Genomic DNA, 21526 nt, shown 5'->3' on the forward strand with positions numbered 1-21526 from the left:
TATCTGCCAAAATCAGATGTTATGAAACCAACTTAAGAACTTTCCTTTCCATACCTTGCCTTCAACCAGGTCAACCCAGTTCAACCAGGTCAGAAGCTTTGGTAAACAACTGGAAATAAGACAAGCAGGGGGAAAAAAGAAGATGGCCACGCCCCCTCCCCCAGGAAAGCTAAGAAAGAGAATGAACATTGAATATGATTTGGAGTTTTAACTATTTCACAGATCAATTATTCTGAACATCGAAATGAGGTCGTGCTTTGCAATCGAAGTGGCCAGGGTCCCAGCAGGAAGCAGATGGCACTCAAACATGGTAAATGAGGAGAGTTTCGTACCAGGACTGTCTACCACGATGTGAGCAGGGTTTGGGGAAAGCAGCAAGGGATGGCACAGCACCTCCAGGCTTGCAACAGCATGGAGTCGTTAGCACCCCGGAAGGGGCTCGGGCAGAATTGGCTTCCAAAGCCTGGAGAGAGCAGTGGCTTGCCGAGTGCTGCCTGGCAGGTGAGGAGCTTTTGGTAGAGCCAGCACACTGCACAGCACGGAGGGGATTTGAAGAATAAATACTTTGTCTTCTCCCTCATCCCATCTGGACTCTACCATCTCCTGCTAATGCTCCTTGTTGATCAAGTTCAAACTGAAGCCGAAGGTCAGTGCTAGGCATGTAGGTTGGCTTCCAGGGCCAAGAGCAGGGAAAGGTGGAGAGTGGGTCTCAATGGACAAATAGAAAATATCTGGTACACAGTAAGACTTAAGGCCACCAGAGAAACCGAACCCACCTGTGTTTTCTTCTAGAAGGAAGGGAAGAACCACCCCCACTAGGTTAAGTGTAAAGGGTCCGTGAGAAGAAAATAAAACTGACTTTAATGAGTGTGCCCTGAGTGTCATGCTTGTTGACTACACGAATATAATGTATAACAGAATGTGATTAATAAGTTTATTACTGACTTGGTAATTCAGAGAAGTGATCAATTCTTCTAGGAATAAATAGTGAGAAGAAATTTAATCCTGGGTCTGGGCCGCGACCTCCTGGGCTCCAACCAGGTACTTGTCGTCTTGTTTTCTCATAATCATAATGTCTTCAGCTACAAAGCCTTCTCAGACTCCCTCTTCATTCACTGTAGTCCTGTTTAACACACGCAGCTTTTTGTCTTCACTGCTTTTGCCTCTGCTATTCTACTGCAATTATTCTTTTATCTTTCAATTAAGTCTCTTTGCATCCAGCCATTTATACACAGAATGACTCTATCTAGTGAAAGGCACTTTTCTCTGTCTTTGAAAGAAAACCTCTACTCTTCTTTTCATCCATCAGAGCACTGCATTCATCTAGGCTGGCTTCAGCTTCTGATTGTCACTATGCTAATCAGAGACCCACTGGGAGGATGAAATGGTATACTGGAAAAAGCAGCATGATCATAGTAACAGCTATCATTCATTAAGCTCTTACCAGGGGGTAGGCGCTTTGCTAAGCACTTTACAGGTGTAGGGAAGGAAAAAAAATTTCCATGACCCTTGAAGGGTCCTTGGCTGAGCCTAAAAATTAAACTGACAAAGATTAATGGGAAAAAAGTGTACAAAATTTACTTGATAAAAGTTTCACATGACATGGAAGCCTTCATAAGGAAATGGAAACCAGATGAAATGGTTAAACTTCAGTATTTTTATGCTAGGTTTGATGAAGTGTGGACAGTTGTGTGTACTAAATTGAGGGGAACCTAGCAAGGCCTGTTTATTCAGATTCTTCTCAGTGTCCCTCTGTCTTCTGAGATAAGGATGCTCCTTTGTTCCAGGTACAGGGAGAATACCTCTCACGTGAAGGTTTTATGACTTGCTTCTGGAGGGGGAAGGTCAGAGTGACCTTCATGTTTCTTCCACTTCCTCAAACTCCTTCAGTTTCCAAGGTGCCATGTTTTGGGCGAGCGTGTCCTGAACCCCATCACATGTTTTCTACCTTCTGATTCTACCCCTTTTAAACACGAAGCATCTGAGGTTTCCTTGAGTTTAAGGATTTGGAGAAGATCCAAGAGCTGGGATACTAAGCAGCAAAACTAAAACTGTAAGCTGGTGTAAACTGATCCGGGACTGTGATCTGACTCACTCAGTGGTCTTTCAATTCACACTTTCTATGTATTAACTCAACTCTATGCCTCACTATCTCTGTGACCTTAGAGAATTCACCCAACCTTTCCATGCCTCAGTTTCCTTATCTGCAAAGTAAGAATGATAATAACACCTGGATCTCTTCCTATGTGGCAGTGTTGCTGAAAAAATTTATTGAATGCCTTATTGGGGTTAAGGCATTTAAAATGGACTTGATGGGCCCTGTTTATAATAGCCAAGATATGGAAGCAATCTAAATGTTCATCAACAGATGAACAAGTAAAGAAGATGTGGCATATATATGTATAGAAGGGAATACTAGTCAGTCATAAAAAAGAATGAAATAATGCCATTTGTAGCAACATAGATGGACCTAGAGAATACTGTACTAAGTGAAGTAAGTCAGACAGAGAAAGACAAATGTCATATGATATCACTTATATGTGGAATCTAAAATATGATAAAATGAACTTATTAATAAAACAGAAATAGACTCATAGACATAGAAAACAAACATGGTTTCCAAAAGGGGAAAAGAGTGGGGCAGGTGGGATGGAGGGAGAAGTTAGGAGTTTAGGATTAGCAGATACTAACCACTGTATATAAAATAAATAAACAAGGTCCTACTGTATAGCACAGGGAACTGTATTCAGTATCTTGCAATAAACTATAATGAAGAAGAATATGAAAAAGAATTTATATGTATAACTGAATCAATATGCTATACACCAAAAACTAACACAACATTGTAAATCAACTATATTTCAATTTTAAAAAAAGCTGACTAGCTTGGAGGCAGTGTTTAATTGTTGTTTTTGATAAACAGTATCTTTACCTATGACTCCAGGCTACACGCTCTCTGTAGGAAGAGATCTCAGAGTAACTAGTCCTTTGGGGAACCCACCTTGTCTTCCTGGCCTCCTCAAAGGCTACAGCACTGGTTCTCTTTTCTGGACTAGCTAACCCCCTGGCTGTGCTGGATCTCCAGGCCAGTGACCACCCAACGTGTTGGCTGTGCCCAGAGAATCCTGCCCACACAGCTCTGCGGTTCCTCATCCTGTAGTCCGTCATCATCTGGCCTCTTAGCATCTTGAGGGTGGCATTCATCCTGCTCCAGAACCTTGGGGCAGAAGGAATGGCTCCTGGACTGAATCCACTGTAAAAGCTGCCCCGCTGGAGGCAAGCATTTTTTCCAGTGGCCTTTTTTCTGTTTCCCTTTAAAAGATAATAATAATAAAATTCTCTTATTACATAACTATGGGACAAGGGATCAAACAGTGCTTAAAATGCAAAAAGTGCCCTACATTCAAACCGCTGTTGCCCAAAAGAAACACCCTTTGCAAGACTTAAGTAAACCCTTTAACTCTTTCTTGACTCTGATGTATGAAAATTACAAAAAGCAGCAGGCTTTTATCTGTTATTTCCTAGTGACACACGTGTGAGACATCAAATACCCCAGGAAACCTCAACTTCTGGGAATTTGGCCTAATTCCAGAAGCAAATCAACCCAAGAATTTTATAAACACTAATCTGATTTTCATTTTCTTATCAGCCACGAATTATAGATTTACATTGTACAACATAACTAAGCAAAATATGGGCTCCCCAAATCTATTCTACGAACTGGGCCAGATAAATCAATTCTATTTGTCAGTTAAATTTAAACAATTTATTTTAATTAACTCCATTTTGACATATGATTTCTAGAATACCTATAGAAATCTGGCATTCATGAAAATGGCATCCTTTTCAACTAGCAAAATACCACAAGCTTCAGAGTCAGCCGGATCTGCCTTTTGTCGTATTAACAAGTATTTATGAATCGTACAATGCTGCAGATACTAAGGCATGACTCTGGGGATTAAATCCTAGTTCCTGTTTCCCAGGAGAAGTGAGAAGAGCTGGGGGTAGGCAGACTTGGAGAGCCTGACCTGAAGAGAGGTGGGTCATGTCCAGATATTAGCACCTAAAGAATGCAGAGCCCACAAATTAACTGGGGCAAGTATTCCAGACAACCTGCCTAAACAGGAATGTGGGTCCATTTTTTTGTCTGTACTTTTTAAAAAAATTCTAGAACTCCCATATACTAATTCACCCTGAACAATGGAACTTCTTTACATCTGTGGCTTCATTTTTAAACCAGGAATCACTATATAGGAAATATGTGAAACGTCTGGTCTGGAAGCAAAGAGCAGTTGTTTTTAAAAAAAAGGCACCTATTATTGTTATTGGTATTGTTCCCATTGTCCCCATGATAGTAAGCTTTTTCTATATGTGATTTAGGTTTTCAAATATCTCATGAAACTTGCCAAGGTATATTTAGATGCATGCAGTAGATCCGAGCACATTTAATGACAGACTGTGTCTAAGGTAGCTCTGCTATGGTTTTTGTCTTTTAGAAAAATGCTGTTCAGAATCAATGCATCACAGAAATTAAAAGCCCAGCTTAAGGTATTCCTGAGTCATAGTCCACTGCCTGAGGAGAGCAGAACCATCCGTCCCCGACAGGCAGGTCTACACGTGATACCGATGGGTCTTCCTAAATCTTTATGTGATCTAAGTTTTGTTATAGTTGAAATGGTTAATTAGAAGAGGTAGGGGAGTCTGAAATGTCACAGCAAGTTCCTCTTGGCCCACTGTCACGTTTCATGAATTCTTGGGCTGAACCCATTTGGATTAAGCAGTGACCCAATCCAAACAAATTGCTTCTGGGCCTCTTAATCTCCTTTTACCTGTTTATGTCCCAATACATCTGCATTGCGTGGCTCAGTGAGATCCATTAAGTCCTTGGGCAGTGTTTATGGCTAATTTTTTTTTTTATTTCTTTGAGGCTCAGATTTATCACAATAAATTGATAGAAGACTACTGTGCAGACAGTGAGTAAAACACTTTTTAAAAGAAAGAAAAGGAAAGAAGTATAAGATATGCAATTTCAGTCTGGGAATTCTCAGAGCAACTCTGTGGGTGAAAGACAATCATTTCTTGTAGGTTTTAGGTAAAGATATAATTTACCTTTATTTGCAGGCACAAAATTCTAAGAAAACATTACTTGCTGTCAATTCCTCTGGCTTTAAAAAATATTTATGAGATTGAAATAGTTAGTTGGAGGCAGACATTTCATTTCAATGTCAAAGGTCAGGCACACTGGCTAACACCCCAGATAATATTGATGTACTTTCAAAATTTAAAACAATGTTTGCACCATTTATTTATTCATTCATATATAGAGCACCCATCCTGAAGTATCTGGGACACTGAACAAGGTTTACATAAATCTGACTGTTTTTTCCTCTGGGCCATTTGGCTCAGTCTGGTAGACCATAAATATTCAATAATACTTTACAATGACAAAGCATCTTTTATGCAAACATCTCTTAAGCACATTATTCACCAATATTGCAATCTCCTTTTTAACCTACTGGTAAAGTCACAGCAACTAATTGACTTTCTTCAAGGTCCCACCACAAATTGTTTATTTTGTAGATTAGAGTCCAGGTGTCCTGATCCCAGCTATAACTAACGAGAGAAAAAACAAACTAACACATCTTTTAGGTGCTTAAGCTGACGACCTACACTAAATATTTCTAAATTGAATCTTTTAGGCAGAACATCCTCCTTAAAGATGTTAAATGTTGTGATGCATCCAACTGAATTTTATAACTTTTGTTCCAATTTGCCCAAGGCCAGTTACCATTTTCAGAGCCCCAAGAATGACCTATTTTAATTGAATCCTGTTGCAAACACTTAAACTTTCACTCTTTAATAAAATCAGGTTTCTAAATAGAAATTAAAGTTGGAGCAGAAAAATAAAACTTTTCACAGAAAGATCCATTTGAAGTAATAACATAGCTGTACCAAAATAATCAAGCAAAGTGAAAAGCTGGGAATTACTGTGAGATCTGGGCAAGTCTCAAACAGTTCAGGTTACTCAAGCAAAAGGAAATATTTTAAATTCTTTATTTCTTCTCTTCTCCCAAGTCTAAAGTAATACAGGTTAAATATAGAAAAATATATATGTTCATGTATAACTGAAAAATTGTGCTCTATACTAGAATTTGACACAACATCGTAAAATGATTATAAATCAATAAAAAATATTATATTGTTGTTCAAAAAATAAAATAAATGATTGACATACAAAAAAATTAATAAAATATCAAAAATTTGGAAGATTTATAAATTATTCACAACTGTGACCACCATAAGAACATACTTTGCAAACCCCCAATCTCAGGGAGTGTAATTGACTGAGGGCCCCAGCTGCTGAGCCCTGAATTCCATTGTGTGTGCAGGATTTGGCTGTGAGGCACACTTCGCCAGGCTGATCCCAGTCACTAATGAATGTGGCAAGGATAGTGTTACAAGCCTGGACCAGGAAGAGGTAGGACTCTTCTGACAGGCGACTTTGGATCGAGGACTCCCCAAAGACCTTTGTGAACATTCTTTGAACCGCACTTAAGTCTAAATGCTTCACTCTAACTTCCCTTCTTCCTTCCCTCACTCCTTTACTCATCAGACCTGCATCCCAGCCTCTCCCAGCTCCCACTTCAGTTTCTCTCTTGGGCATTTCCCCCTAATAAATTTCTTGCATATTTAATCACATCCTGGCATCTGCTTCTTGGAGGACCCAGACTAACACATCACCTGATTGCAATGATGATGGTGATGGTGATGGTTGTGGTGGTGATGCTGGTGATGATGATGGTGGTAGTTATGACAGTAGTGAAGATAACGATGATAAGGACTAACATTTACTGAGTTCTTTTAAAAAATATTAGGCCCTGTGCTAAGAGATTGCCTAAACTACTTCATGTACTACTCCCAATAACCTCCAAAAAATAGATATTGCTCACCTGAGGGAAGTAAGTCTTTAAAAGGTTAAGTAACAAAAACAAGACCACATGACATGTGAAAGTCAAATTTGAACTCTTGTTTTTCCTAAGCCAGTGAAGTGTAGAAGCACTGGTGCCAGTGACTCCTACATTCTATCACTTCTCTGTATTAATATTTCACAGCACAATTTTTCTGGATAGTTATTACATAGTTATAATTATACACAAAATAATAAATGTAATAAGTTAAGACTTTTTGTAAGAAGCTGTATTCTTACTTGAACTTTCTGAAAACTAATCAGCTTTTTCTAAACAAAACAATTGGTATAATAAAATGCACTTAAAAGGATTTATATCCCATAAGTGTCTTTCTAAGAAAAGATACCAGCTTGGAAATTGTAGCAGCTTGCTAATTCCAGAACAGAACTTTCCAATGGCAGCACAAGCCATTTAGAGTACTCTGAGGTTCCTCTGACTCATAAACTAATTGACTCTCTTCAAGGTCCCCCAGGAATCACTGGGTCACTCTTCAGTCTTGGCAGATTTCTGCTAATGTCTTAAAACAACTCCCTGAATAGAGAGTATTCTGGAGTTTCCATGTAAAAGAATGATTGTAGTTGCTACAAATAGTTTCTACTGTATGCCAGTTGGCAGTATAAAGGTGTCTTCTGTCAGCAACCTCCCAAAAGAGTCTTCTTACATAAATATGCACCCTAATAAGAAAAGCACACCTGCCTTGCAAATAGAGCTTTAAGACAAGTTATCAAGACATCACTCCCAAATAGGTTGTCCCTTCCAAAGACCCTCCAGCATGAAAGGAAAGTTACTGTTGCCCTTCACTGACTCTTCAGCTTGTCTCATCATTAAAATTCTGCTTCTACTGGAATCTGGATGGCGTCTGAGCAATAATTGTGATGCAACATATATGACGAGTGCCTCAATTTTGTAAAGACTGGAAAGACCCACTTTCTAACTTTCTCTAAACCAGCACGAACCTTTAGCTCTGACTCTTAAATGGGCAAGGAACTGAATCCCTTAATATTTTCTTAGCCTCTCAAAATCTACCACTTCCACAACTCCTTCCCTGAATGTTACAACTCAGAGTATTAACCATACCCCTCGACCTTGAAACCACGTATTGTTGGCATCACTCGACTGGCTCTGAGTTCCATGTTGCCTTTTGTTGCTTTCTTTCTTGTGGACCTTATCCTATCATGTTCCCCCTCTGTCACTCAAGACATTGACCGTGTTGGTCATCCTCCAGCTTCTACAAAATAAGGAACGTTCACCGATGTTTTAAAAACCATGTTCCCTGGAGAGGAGTCAGGAGTTGGCATGCGAGAAAGCAGCAGTAATGAGGGGAACACTGGGTGGATGGACACAGGTTCTCCCCACCCTTCCCTTCAACCAGAGAAGCTCCATCTGTACCTGTTTTACTAAAGCTCTGAGTTAGAGTTTCTTTGAAGACCGAGCTCTGCTACATTTAAAAGTGTTTTAAAACCACTGGACTAGAAGATTCCTCAAGTTTGTTCTGGTCACTCTCATATTCTGGAAGAATGTCAGTTCCTTGTGGGCTCTTCCGAATCTTTTGAATTCTTTGACAGCACTTAATCCTGACTTTGCCACTTCGTCCCCTTTCGTCTCCGTCTACAGCCCTATTTCAAGCATTCTCTCCTTTATCACCTGAACCATCAGCTCTACATTGCTGACTACTGGGAAATCCAACGCAAAATGGAGATATGCATCTCCAGTCACTTCCCGGCATTTCCATTTAAATACCCTAAATGATTCTCAAACCCAAACTGAACCAATTGTATTTCTATCAAACAAACTCCAAACCTGCTCCCTCTCCTGTGTATTTTATTTCTATTCACAGCAACAGCAGCCAGAAAGTTACGTAAACTATTATCACAAGTCCCCTTTGTCTTCCTCCTATTTCCTTCCCGTCCTACATTGCATTCATGAACATATCCTTTAGGGTCTCCCTCCATGATGTCTCTTTCTGCTTTTTTCTCCTTTCTGTCCCTGCCACCCAAATTCAGGCCTTCGTCATCATCTGCCTCATCGACTGCAATAGACTAGCAAGCTGTCCCTTTGCTTCCCTGCCTCCTTCCTTCAAGGGCATCCTCTGCACTGCTGTCAAAACTCTCCTAATATGCAGACTTGATCACATATACTCCCTGTGCTGCAGAATATTTTATGGCTACCAAGAACCTATCACTCATGATCCCAGTACCAACTCCTCAACCTGGTACCTTATCTGGATCATGACATGGACCTATCCTACCTCCCTAGCTTCAGGTCCTGCCATTCACCCTACCATCAGAAATCATATCCTGTAGCATGCTTTCTCAAAGCATGGGCCAAATACAACACAATCATACAGAGCACTTAAAAAAAATAAATGTAAATTCCTGGGTCCCATCTGTAAATACCATTATTACCTAACCTGGTACGAGACCCCAGAAATCTATATTTTTAACAAGAACTCCAGGTGATTCGAATAGATTCTAAAGTATGAGAATTCAAAACCATTTACCTACTTTACTAGAGGTGACTATAATATTACCCAAACATAACATAAGCATTCATACTTGTGTGCCTTGATTCAAAAGGTTTTCTCTGCTAATATGCCCCTCCTTGGGTCTTTCCCAGGAAAACAAACTTTCCCTTAAAAGCCTGATTTAGATGCCCATACAATCCTCCCCAACTTTATTCTTGTATCTCCCGCCCCCTCCTTTGCTCCAACACTATTTTGTTTGTTCTATGGTTAAAGTTGTCACATCATATCGCAGCCATGTGTCTGCCCCTCTCCCTCACTAGAATGCTGGATTAAAATGATGGTTTCATTTACCTTTTATACCTCCAGACTCTAGTACCCACAGTAAATAAATATCCAATTGGGATGAACTACATAGTAGTAATTCAAGTAAATATCCATTCAATTGAATTACTAATTCATGCCAGGGAACCCAGGCCTCCACGTACAACCTGGAAACAGGCCTTTTCTGAATCTTCTTGCATAATTCTCATCAACCAGGAGAAAAACCACCCTCAAACAGCAAGCCAGCTAAACTATAGTTTTAGTATAGTTGTATCCAGTCTCTCTCTGAGCCACAGAGAGTTCACCGGGGTGACTCTGGAGAATGTCTGTACAGTTTCTATGCTGAGAACTCCTCTGTTCTCCTTTCGTCAAATCAGCTGGGCAACCAGAAAGTATGGCTTGCCTACTTTGCCAATTTCTTGGTGCTACGAGGAACCAGAGGACACACTAGAGACCTCATCGCCTCCATCCCCACATCTTACTCTTCACACAAACACAATAAGCAGTGGCCAAATCCACTGTGTATTATTTCACCCTGTGAAAGAGCCTTGGTCTCCCACGCGCTGGAGCAGAGTGGCTGATGGGCATCCCTAACCTGAACCTGCCAGCTCGACCTGGATAATAATTCATAGGATCTATGAAAGCATGGACCACCAAGAGAAAATACTGCTCTTTCGAAGATCACCCAGTGTGCTCCTGTATGACGGACTACAGTGACTCCAAAGGAAGAGTATTGTCTTTAGAGTAAATAATGCATTTTTTCCCCAAGTCTCAGGGCCTGTATTTAAATGATTATTCATGGGTGTTGTGGGAGACTTTAAGCCTTAGCTTGGCAATTCCCAATATAAAAATGGGTAATGTTTCAAAAACCATGTTTACGAGTCACCTGCCCAGACACTCACCATTGCCTCTTATATTATTCCCAGGCCAACCCCCAAAAATCTATCTCATTACACACCTGAAGGGCATTCAGTGACACCAACCCCTATTTACAACATTGTTCCTTTGAGAGCATGTCCTCTAAATTCCCAGTCAGGTGACATGTAAATTCATTTCTCCCTGCATTCAGGGACGCATGAGGAAAGATGAAAGGATGGAAATGAGAGGAGACTGAGATCGGGCATTTCCAGAAATCAGAATCCTGTTCATCTTACACAAACATTCAAGAGTTGCCCTTCTCCACGTGGTTATTGCTCATTAGGGACAAAGAATTATAGCCTCCTCTTTCAAGAGAGAAATTTTCAGAATTTGAAGTAACTCCCACCCCTCTCCTCACTATCTAGTTGAAATATAAACATGGTAATAAGAGGATTTGACATTGAATCTGAAACAGTCCAACTTCTTGTCTGTATTTTCCGTGTTTCCCCTAACTCCATTCAGTACATACTTAGTATACAAATGATTAGTATACAGTTTAAATAGGTTTTAAACGGGTGCATCATAGGAAATACTTTTCTAATTTGAATCAACTTAAAACCAAATGAATTTACAGTTTCAAAATATAAAATAGGCTCTTTTAGTTTAAAAAAAAGAAGAAAATCTAGCTTGTCTTTTTTTCTATTATTAAAATGTAAAGGATTTTTTAAAATCTCATTTATTCTGTCAATTGGTTCTGCTTAACACTCTTCAGCCCGGTCCACTCTCAATTATCCATGCTAAGGAAGGGGGATCAGTGGCCTGGATAATCTAAAACAGCAGACAATTTTAAAAGCCCTTGTATTTGGCCCGGGCATACTTTACAATCAAACTCTGATTATTCACACTAATGAAAGGAAGGACAGGCACCTTGAGAAAGATCCAAAGCCAATACAGAAATGCTCAGCCTGTTTAGGGCACCTCAAGGCAGAGGCCCGCACAGCACAGTAGAAGGAAAACAAGGGGGCCCCAGCTGATCCCGGGCCATCCCAAATACCAACACTTAGCCGCAGTATTCCTACCAATACCTCTCATAACGTTAGACGTCTTTAAAAGCATGGAGTTATATCTAAATGTCCCCAGGTCAAAGGACATATTGTCCATGTTGTTCCAAATAGTTGATATCAAAATAAATTGTTCACATACACTAAAAACTTTTTGGGGGGATTTCCTTTGCCACTCCTCACTCCCAGCCCCTTACTATCTCTACCCAGTTCATAAAAAGCACTCAGAACAGTAACATGAAGGATGAAGATGAAAGAGGCAGTGTAGTGTGCTGCAGGAAAAAAAGATGCAGCCTGGAAGTTAGGAAGCCTGGATCTTTGTCCTCTGCTGGTCTTTGCTCATGCCAAAAGTCAGCTATGCACTCAAGCAGAGGGAACAGTGCGTGCAACGGTACATGAAGGTCATGGCACATTTAGAGAATGACCTGTGTTTCATTTTTGGTCAAAGAATAAGACGCAAATGAAGAAGAAACAAGAGATGAAACTGGGGATGTAAAATTACAAAGTTTTTTCATACCATGTAATACATTTTGAAATTATTCTGTAGAAAGACAATTTTTGAAAAGTTTAAATAATTGTAAAAATTTATTGAACACATACAGAAAATCTGATGTTCCTAAACACATTTAATATTTACAACAACCCCAGGAGAGGCAACTTTACTGTTTCCATTTTACAAATGAGACAATGAGGCATGCAAAGCTTAGATGCCTCCCAAGATCACACAACTGGTAAGTGGTGGAGTCAGGGTTCAAACGTAGTCTGTCTGATTTCAGAGCTCATGCTGTCTCTCAAGAAATAAAATCAAGTGGTCAGAATTCTAAAAGACCATGCTAGAAGCAAAGGACAGGGGAGACCAGAGGAGAGTGAAGGGAGGGAAGGGGAGTTTAAGAACACAAGAGATGGTGAGTTCCCAAGCCAGGGAAAGGGAGTAGTAACAGAGGAAAGAGGTGGGACCAAGAGGTTTAGCAGAGACAGAATGAAAAGCAATCGGTCAACTGAAGGAGAGAGTAAGAGGAAGGGGCAAGCATGAGCTCCATATTTCTGTCTTGGGTACTGTGTGATGACCTGATAATTTTTAAAGAATCCCTTAAGCTTGTGCTTCAGTGAACTTACCTGGAAAGCAACTCCTACCAGATGGGCAGGCCCAGGAAGGAACAGTACAAATAACACCTCTTTTTTTTTTTTTCAGTACAACACTGGCACATACTCATCCAAGTAAATATATGTCCTACCTTAACTGATGAATTTGGTGGTGACAAATTAATTTATGTATGGAAGTGCAGGACAGTACATAGCACCCTGCTCCAAACAAAATTTGAGATGCAGCAAATTTTCTTTTGTCTTTCAAAGTTGAATATATTGACTCACATTTAGCTTTCTGTGTAACATCCATGTGTACAGAAATAGAAAAGGGAGAAAGGGCACCAGAAAATGAGATAAGAGACAGATGTGTTATAGTTTATGAGGATATTTGCGTCTTACAGAAACCAAAACCTTTTCCAGAACGTTCCTATTAGGGTGAACAACAGTGTGTCATACCATGAAAGTCTGTGAATGTATAGAAAAAGACAGAGGTGCATTCTCAAAATTTGAAAATATCTCTCTGGTTGATTATTTTTTTTTGCTTGTTTTTATCTTTTAAATGTTCTACAGTTATTCTCTAGTACTGTTGTAGTACAAATAAAGCTTTTTTTCCTAAAAATATGTGATAGGCATCTATTCTACATCTAGAACTTTGCTGATAGAAAAGAATACACAGGCAGGCAGACTGTTATCAATAAATAACCCACATGTGCAACTGCTATGGCAACAGGTACCTTTCAGCACTGCCCATGAATCTGACTGAGGTACTGTGAAATTTGGTACATGGAGAATCTGTGTGTTCAGAATAAAGGGAGGTAAGAAATGATGAAACATGTAAATGGCTTAGAGTAGCTGACCCCAGAGGCAGGCATCTCGACATACAGCCTTTCTTGGTCATAGCATCCTTCTTCCACTTTGACTGTCCTCACACTGTCTGAATATTTCACTCTCTTGTTTCATTGTCTGAAATTCTCAGTTCCATGTTATCTCATCCTTTTTCTAAAAAGCATAGGACAAGAAAATTTCCAGAAGCTGGATGTGTTAGTGATAATGAGGAGGATGAAAAGGGCAAGAAGAAGAGGAGGGAATTCATTTGTTAATTTTGAATAATACCACATGGTTTATAAAGCACTTTTGTTATATAAATACATGTTAATAAGGACTTCCAGTTCAGGATGGGGAGTGGAGAGTACATAGTTATTTTCTCTCCCTCTCACAACCCCATTGAAATGACAGTACATTTTTTAAAGAAAGGATTCACAACAGAGCTGAAAACAAAACAAAACCAAAAAAAAAAAAAAAAGCCCCCAAAGAATACCACATTGACTAAAGTATTTCTGGCCAACAGAAAGAAAATAGGACTGAATTGTCTGAGAAACTAAAGCAAAGAACTGCAGCATAAATTCACGCTCTGAAGACGGCTAGTAGGATGAAGAGGGGTTACCCTGGAGAATCTGCGGGTCACCACTGCAGAGAGTGGCGCAGCCTCAGAGCAATCAGCAGTAATTAATTAAAGGATTATCCGGCACACTGCTGGCCTAGCTGGCTCCCGTCCACCAGAAGCAGAGCTGTTGGTGCTGCCTTCACTCCATGTGGAAGCCCCGAGAAATGCTTAACAAAAGTGAGAGAGCTGACAGGAAAGGATTCCTCTCAAGGGTACAGAGACAGTCAAGAAAAGTGGAACAAGCTCTAGAACAAACACGGACTTGAAAGGGAGCAGGGATGGGAAACAAAAGTCAAAAGCAAATGGTCAGAGAAAGTCAAATACCGTATGGTCTCATTTACATGTGGAATCTAAGAGAACAGAAAAAGCCAAACTTACAGAAAAAGACATCAGATTTGTGCCTTCCAGAGCTAGGAGGTTGGGGAAGGGGAATTGGATGAAAGTGGTCAGAAAGTACAACTTCCAGTTGTAAGACAAATAAATGCTGAGGATGTCACATACAACATGATGACTACAGTGAACACTGTTGTGTGCTATATTTGAAAGTTGCTAAGAGAGTAGATCCTAAAAATTTGCATCACAAGTAAAAAGCTTTTATTTTTTATCTTTTTTTAATATCTAAAGGAGATAATGGATGTTAGTTAATCTTACTGTGGTAATCATTTGACAATTTAAGTCATTATGCTGCACATTAAATTCATACGTGCTGTATATCAATTATATTTCAAACTGAAGAAAAAGAAAGACATAATAAAAATATTTTTTAAAAGCAAGCAAAAACACTTTTTAAAAAGTCCTCATTATCTGGCAGTTGTTGAGGTTCCTCAAATCCTGGCTCCCTTCTCTCACACACACGGTCCTCTAGGAGAAGACGGACAGTCAACGTGTCCCACCTGCTTACACAGAATCCTGCTGCTTACAGAGTCAGCGATGTTTCAGTTCATAAAACGACTTAACTTTCAAAGGAAGCCTAGCTGTTACTAATATCAACATATTCTTTCATTCAGAAACATAAATGTGTATTCAAGGATCACCATCCTTTTGACAAAAACAAATAGCATGAAAGATAAAAACCCAAATAAGCAACTAACCCAAAGATTTCAAAGTGATACAAGAAAGGAAAATAACAATTTTTTAAAAAAAACAAAACATGACTTCCTGGAACTTAAGCAATTAAAGAATTAAGAATGCATTCTTAAAACTTAAAAATTGGGGGAAGGTATAGCTCAGAGGTAGAGTGTATGCTTAGCATGCACGAGGTCCTGGGTTCAGTCCCCAGTACCTTCATTTTAAAAAGTCCAAACTAAAACTTTAAAATATGATTGCCATAATTAAATATTCAATAGTGGGGATGAAAAATAGAATGAACAAAACTAATGTTCAGGTGAGTAATCTGGAAGAGAAAGTGGAGGAAATCAACACAGATTCAAATAAGCACAAAATGTAAAAAAAAAAAAAAATCCTCCAATACTTATCCAACGAAATTTCAAAAAAAGAGATGAGCATTAGGAATTTTGCAGGTGAGACATCTAAAGCTTGAAGAAGTTAAGTGATTGACTCTCCAGTAGTTCACAAGTAGAGTGTGATATATTCCAGATGTGTCCCACTCGTAACCCCAAAGCTGAAATTCAGTCAGTACATGGAAGGGTGGCCCTAAGGCCTGACTATAGCTGGCACCCATTCTGACTGGTTAATGTGGGTGCCACGCTAGTCAAATCAGTTGGTTAGAGCTCCTCTACTCCTAATGGTCAATGAAGATGCTGATGCTAGTCTGTCCCATGTCAGGTGCTTATAACTGGCAACCACTCTCAATAGGCAATGCAGGTGCCAGTCTAGCCTAACCCACTGTTCACTGCCAGCATCTGACTGGTCAGCATATCAGCCAATGAATATCTGAATATCATCCCTGCCAAAGCCCGCACTTGTTTGATGATGCCTACATAATTTCACAGGACAATCAAAATAGGGGACAACTATAGAGGTTTTGTGGAGCTCAAATGTTTAACTGGGGGAAAGAAATGAGGGCAGTTTCTGTCATCTCAGCTTTTAAGCTATGAGAAATTTCATGGATAAATGCCCACCTCTCTTCTTCCTTTGTCCTTACACATCAAGAACTAAATGACTATGCTTTTAAGTCTGTTCCCACTCCTTCCTTAGGTGGTCCTCACAAAGGGCAAACCTATCTGATGAGTCTCATTCTAGAAAATTACCAAGGGTAGCCAAGAGATCAAGTCTCAAACTGGGATGTTTACTCCAAGGGGTTTAGTAGAAACAAGGTACACAGCTAAAATCAATTGAATGGAGAAAGCAAACAGGAAGTAGTCTAGAGAAATATGGGGCCTGTGCTGACACCTACAGCAGGTGGATAAAATGTGCCTCTAGCTCAGGTTTGTATGGACCAGTTGAGTTTTTAAAAGGTACCAGAGAAGAAACAGCCTGAATAGAATCACTACAAACTGGGCCTAAAACCAACGAATTCAGCTGCCTTGTTTATGTTCCCATTTGTGTAGTACAAAAATAACCCCAAGTTTCTCAACTATAGGATTTCATCTTTGCCACACCAAAGCAAACAGATGGTCAAAGTTTGAGGCCAGCCCAATATCTACCAACATAAAAACGAAGTCAACGTTAAATCAAAGCCCAAACATTACATTGATATACAGTGCAGTGTCAAGGGTTGATAATGGCATTCATAAAACTGAGACTTTTGCTTCCTTAAGAACCACAAACTCAGATCCCAACAGGAGGTGTTAGCAGAGTAGTTCAGACTTTGCTTAGGATTCGTGAGATTTTGCAGAGCATGTCTACCCCTTAAGAGCCTTCCCTGAAATCACTGGGAGTTATAAGCTCCTAAGAGCTGTAGAATCAGGTCCTAAATGTTATTTTTATAGTCCCTCCGTGGCCTACCAAGGATGTAAACAAAATACCACTGAGCTTCCTGCTGTTTTGTGCCTCATGTTCCCTCCAGCCAAAAGCACCGGCACAGTCAGCTCCACAAAGGGTTAAAAACCATGGGACTGTTTCTGTACTTGAAAATACTGCAGGAGACTGACTCCCTTCTGTACGAATGATGATTATCTGCATTTTCTTCCCTGTCTCTTCGACTAACAAATTCATTTTTACAGGGTTTACAATGTTCTTTACAACTCACCTGAAGCACATAATTTTCCCCCTGCTTATATCACTTGTTTGTTATTTATTTATTAGATTTATATTGTGCTTTCCTTTCCTTCAAAAGGCTCAAGGCACCACACAGTCAACTCTGATATTAAAAAGATTACATTAAACTTGTCTTAAAAACCATAGCAAGGGGAGTGGCCAGCATGGAGGTGGAAGGGACTTGGACAAAGACAGGAAGAAGGAAAAGCTACGGATCTGGTGAAATATGCAAGTGAATGATCAGTATGTTAGGAGGCCCAGTGCCCCTGTCCTGCCCTTTCTGGCCAGTGCCTTTGACGAAGTCAAAATACCTCCATTTCTGTGTGGGGGTGGGGCGTGGGCCTGGGAGGGATGGGGAAAGGGTGGAGTCGGCTAACTATTTCTCTGGGCTCCTCCAGAGAGGGTGTCTGAAAACAAAGATACGTACACAGACTATGTGTTTTGAAAATCACTGGAAAAAGATACATAGTGATGTTTTATAATAAATCACAGAGATAGATTTTTTTTTTTTTTTAGAAATACAATTCATGCTCAATCCTCAGTCCTGCTGAGTGTCAATGACTTCCAACAGCTCTGTAGACTTTCAAGGCCAGGGTAGCCCAAAAGTTCAGAGATTCTCAAAATCACAAAGCAACAGGGTGACCTCAGTTTTTAAGTCCCAGGCCATGTTGATTTAACAAAACCACGTGTTGACCTCCCGCACTTGTGATCCTTGCAGTGGTGGAAGGGGTAGTTGAACAGCAACTCTCCCAGCAGCTGCCGGTAGAACTGGCCAAGAATGAGCAAGAAGGGAGTAAATTCTAATTTGCAGTCCAAAGAAGAAGTGATCACTCCCAGTAAAAGGAGCACATGATCCTATCAGTACAGAGCGGGAGAGAATCCAGCCAGGAGAAAGAACAGCATCATCGCCCTCATCGTTACTATTACTTTTACTGTTATTAATAGCCTTGTTGTTGTTGTTGTGATTGCTATTGAGTGGGTACAACGTGCCAAGCTGCTTGTGTGCCAGTTGTGTATGCTGACCTCTTTAATCCCCAGAACAAACCTACAGAGCACAATGACCATTTCATTAATTTTACAGATAAGGAAACTGAGGCTTAAAGAAGTTACTTGCCCAGAGTCACTCAGCTAGGAAGTCCCTGAGCTAGGATTCAAACCCAGCACAAAAGGGTAGGTAAGAGCTCTTAGGTAGAAACCAAGCAAACACACAAAAAGCATCTGTGAGCTGACAAAAAGAAAAGGCACATTGAATTAATTTCCCCTCTGAAAGCTGTTGATAAAGAGTTAACAGCACAATAGCACGTTAGGGACCACAAATGAAGATCTTAAAATGAGGCAGCAGCAAGCCCAGTGGAGACAGAAGAGACACAGCAACACTGAGACCCTGTGAAGAGAGGAGCTCAGAAGGGAAGTAATGTCATCCCCAGGGTTTGAGCGAGCAGGATCTGCAAGGTGGTAACTGAAACCCACTGTGTTGCCTTGTGTAACTGATTGCGCATTTGAGACAAGTTAACAGTGGGGTTCTATAGTGAGTCATTCTCAGTAATCTTTTTGTGACTTCCCCTACCTAAACATAAATACCATACATTGAGCAATTACTAAGCACCAAGCATCGAACATATATCATTTTATATAAACCTCACAGCAACACTATAAGGTAGATACCATAATTATCCCATCTTACAGATAAGCAGCCATAGAGGAATTTAAGAAACCTTCCTAGAGTCATACAGAGTTGGGAAAAGGTAGAGATGGACCCCAGATCCAGGAAGTCTGGCTCCAGAGCCCAATGTCCTAGTCTCCATGCTATGCTCCTTCTAGAATCTGATTCTGTGCACTCCATCCCAGGGCTCTACTACCCCCTCTCACTTCTGCCTACCCTTTCTTCTGAGAAGGAAACTAGCCAACATTGTGTCTCTTGTTTTCACTCCTAGAGGGCCAGCCTCATCAAGTCACGCACCATGACCAAGTGGAAATTATCTGGGAAAAGATGAAAGAAGATGCCAAAGAGAGAGAAAGTGACATGGAATCCCTGCTAACCTGGACACTCCCAGACATGCTTTTGAAAGTGCCTTATATCCCAGAGCACAGATGCGTCATAATGTACACAGTCCCCACTGAAGATATCTTCTACATGGCAGCTGCTGCAATGATTATAGCAGAGCTCCTTGATTCTCATTTCTGGAGGTCTGGGAAATGGCAACTGAGGCTGGGGATCATAAGCAACATGGATTATGCCAGGATCAACCGGCACTCTGTCTAGAAAAATCTTCCCCATCTTCAAATGGCTGACTCCTCATCCTTAAAGTTTTAGATTAAATGACAATAACTCACAGAGACCATCTTTGATCACCCAACCTAAAGTAGCCTCTTTCACAAAACTCTTTCCCAAAACAATCTGTTATCACTGTAGCACTTACCATAAGCAGTAATTACTTCATTTATTAACTTATTTGGTTTAGTGGATGTACTTGTTTGCTAGGGCCACCATAACAAATACCATGAACAGGGTGGTTTCAACAACAGAACCATATTCTCTCTCAGTTCTAGAGGCTAGAAGTCCAAAATCGAGGTATCAGCAGGGCCACGTTCCCTCTGAGATGCCAGACAGAACCCTTCCTTGTCTCTCCTAGCTTCCAGTGGTGGCCATCGGGCCTTGATGGCCTTTGGGTCACAGCTGTGCCCCTCGAATATCTGCCTCTGTTGTCACGTGGCATTCTCCGTATGTACTTCTGTCTGTGCCCAAAGTTCCCTCTTTTTATAAGTGCACCGGTCATATTGGATTGAGGCCCCACTCTACTCCAGTGTGACCTGATCTTCACTTAGCTAATGACGTCTTCAAACGGCTAGTTCTGGCCCTCAGAACTGTGAGAGAATAAATCTCTGTCTTTAAACCTCCCAGTTTATGATCATTTGCTACAGCAGCTCAAGGAAAATGCTACAAGACACTCTCTTTGCTTTAACTCTAGGTTAAACGCATTTATTTGACCAAATAAGTATTTTCCACATTTATTTGACCAAATAAATACTCTCCCATGACAGCTATTAACAATCTGGAGTAGAAAAAGATAGATAGATAGACAGACAGACAGCCAGATGTGAAATGCTAATCTAATCTTCCCATTTTACATGGGAAGACACGAAGGCTCGGGGAGGATGGCAGAGCCACACACTCATTCATGGTGGGATGGAGAACTCAGAGGCCCAGCTCCCTTCTAGATGCTCTTTCAGGGGCTCCCCTTTACTTCCCAGCTGCCCAGGAAATAGGGGTGCATTGTGGTCACCAGAAAAAGAACAGGGCTCAACTGAGGAGCCACCTTCAAGATGTCCCTTGGGCCCTCTGAAGGTATTTATGCAATCTTTTCTAGCCAATGGGAGAAACTGTTATCTTTTTTAGGGGGTCACGGCAAATGTGTTCAAGAAATCAGTGATGAAAACAGCTGGTCCAGGGTACACCAATGTCTCAGATAAGCTGGAATTAACCAAAAATACAGCTGTAGCTGGGTCTTCAGCCCTCACCATCCCCACCTTTGTGCCTAAGGAGAGGGACATGGGAGCTCAAGCCTCTCCTTTGCAAAAAGCAACAGCTTCATTTATGCAGTTACAGGCACTCCGATCCTTGGGCTTCTCTTCTTTTAGCCTCCTGGGCCCCACCCTCTTCCCCAGGTGTACAAAGCCCCCAGAAGTAACCCATCCTGGCCCTACCTTCCACTTGATAAGCTGAGGTGGCTGCCCCCATCCAAATCCCACAGGGAAAGCCATGCTTTCAGAAGACAGCCGACTGGAACACAGACAACGGAGCTGTACAATTCAGCAGAGTTGCCCAGCAGTTGCTCAAACAGGAAGTGAACTTTCACACCACCTGAAGTCTTGGAAAGCAAACGAGTATACAAACAAGGGAGCCTGGTTAAAGGATCCTGCCAGACTGGCTACAGCCTTGATACGAAGACACTTTGTGCAGGGTGAGAATTTGCACTTTCTCCCCCGGGCCTCTCTGATTCTTAGCAGAGCTGGATCAGCCCGGGTGCTGACCAAGTCCTGCTTTGGCAGGACACCCATTTACCTAATCTTTTCCCTTTTAACAAAATGCATGGACATTGTTTTTAAAAGTTACATAACCCTGCTAGAACTTTCACTTGGCTGATTCCTCCCAATTCCTCATTCA

At 40.8% G+C, this 21526-nt stretch overlaps 1 protein-coding gene across 7 annotated transcripts in view; it reads right to left on the reverse strand.

The window, feature by feature from the left end:
- LOC102526703 (cytosolic beta-glucosidase) overlaps window positions 1-21178 on the reverse strand; it is a 161123-nt gene extending 139945 nt beyond the window's left edge. For all 7 annotated transcript variants that reach the window (XM_072945727.1, XM_072945717.1, XM_072945736.1 and 4 more), the window contains exon 1: window positions 21067-21178. In XM_072945727.1, coding sequence (XP_072801828.1) covers window positions 21067-21100 — 34 coding nt within the window. In that variant the 5' untranslated portion in view covers window positions 21101-21178. The remainder of the gene's footprint in view (window positions 1-21066) is intronic.
- Between the last annotated feature and the right edge of the window lie 348 nt (window positions 21179-21526).

Source organism: Vicugna pacos, chromosome 2, assembly GCF_048564905.1.
Source record: "Vicugna pacos chromosome 2, VicPac4, whole genome shotgun sequence".
Classification (NCBI taxonomy): domain Eukaryota; kingdom Metazoa; phylum Chordata; class Mammalia; order Artiodactyla; family Camelidae; genus Vicugna; species Vicugna pacos.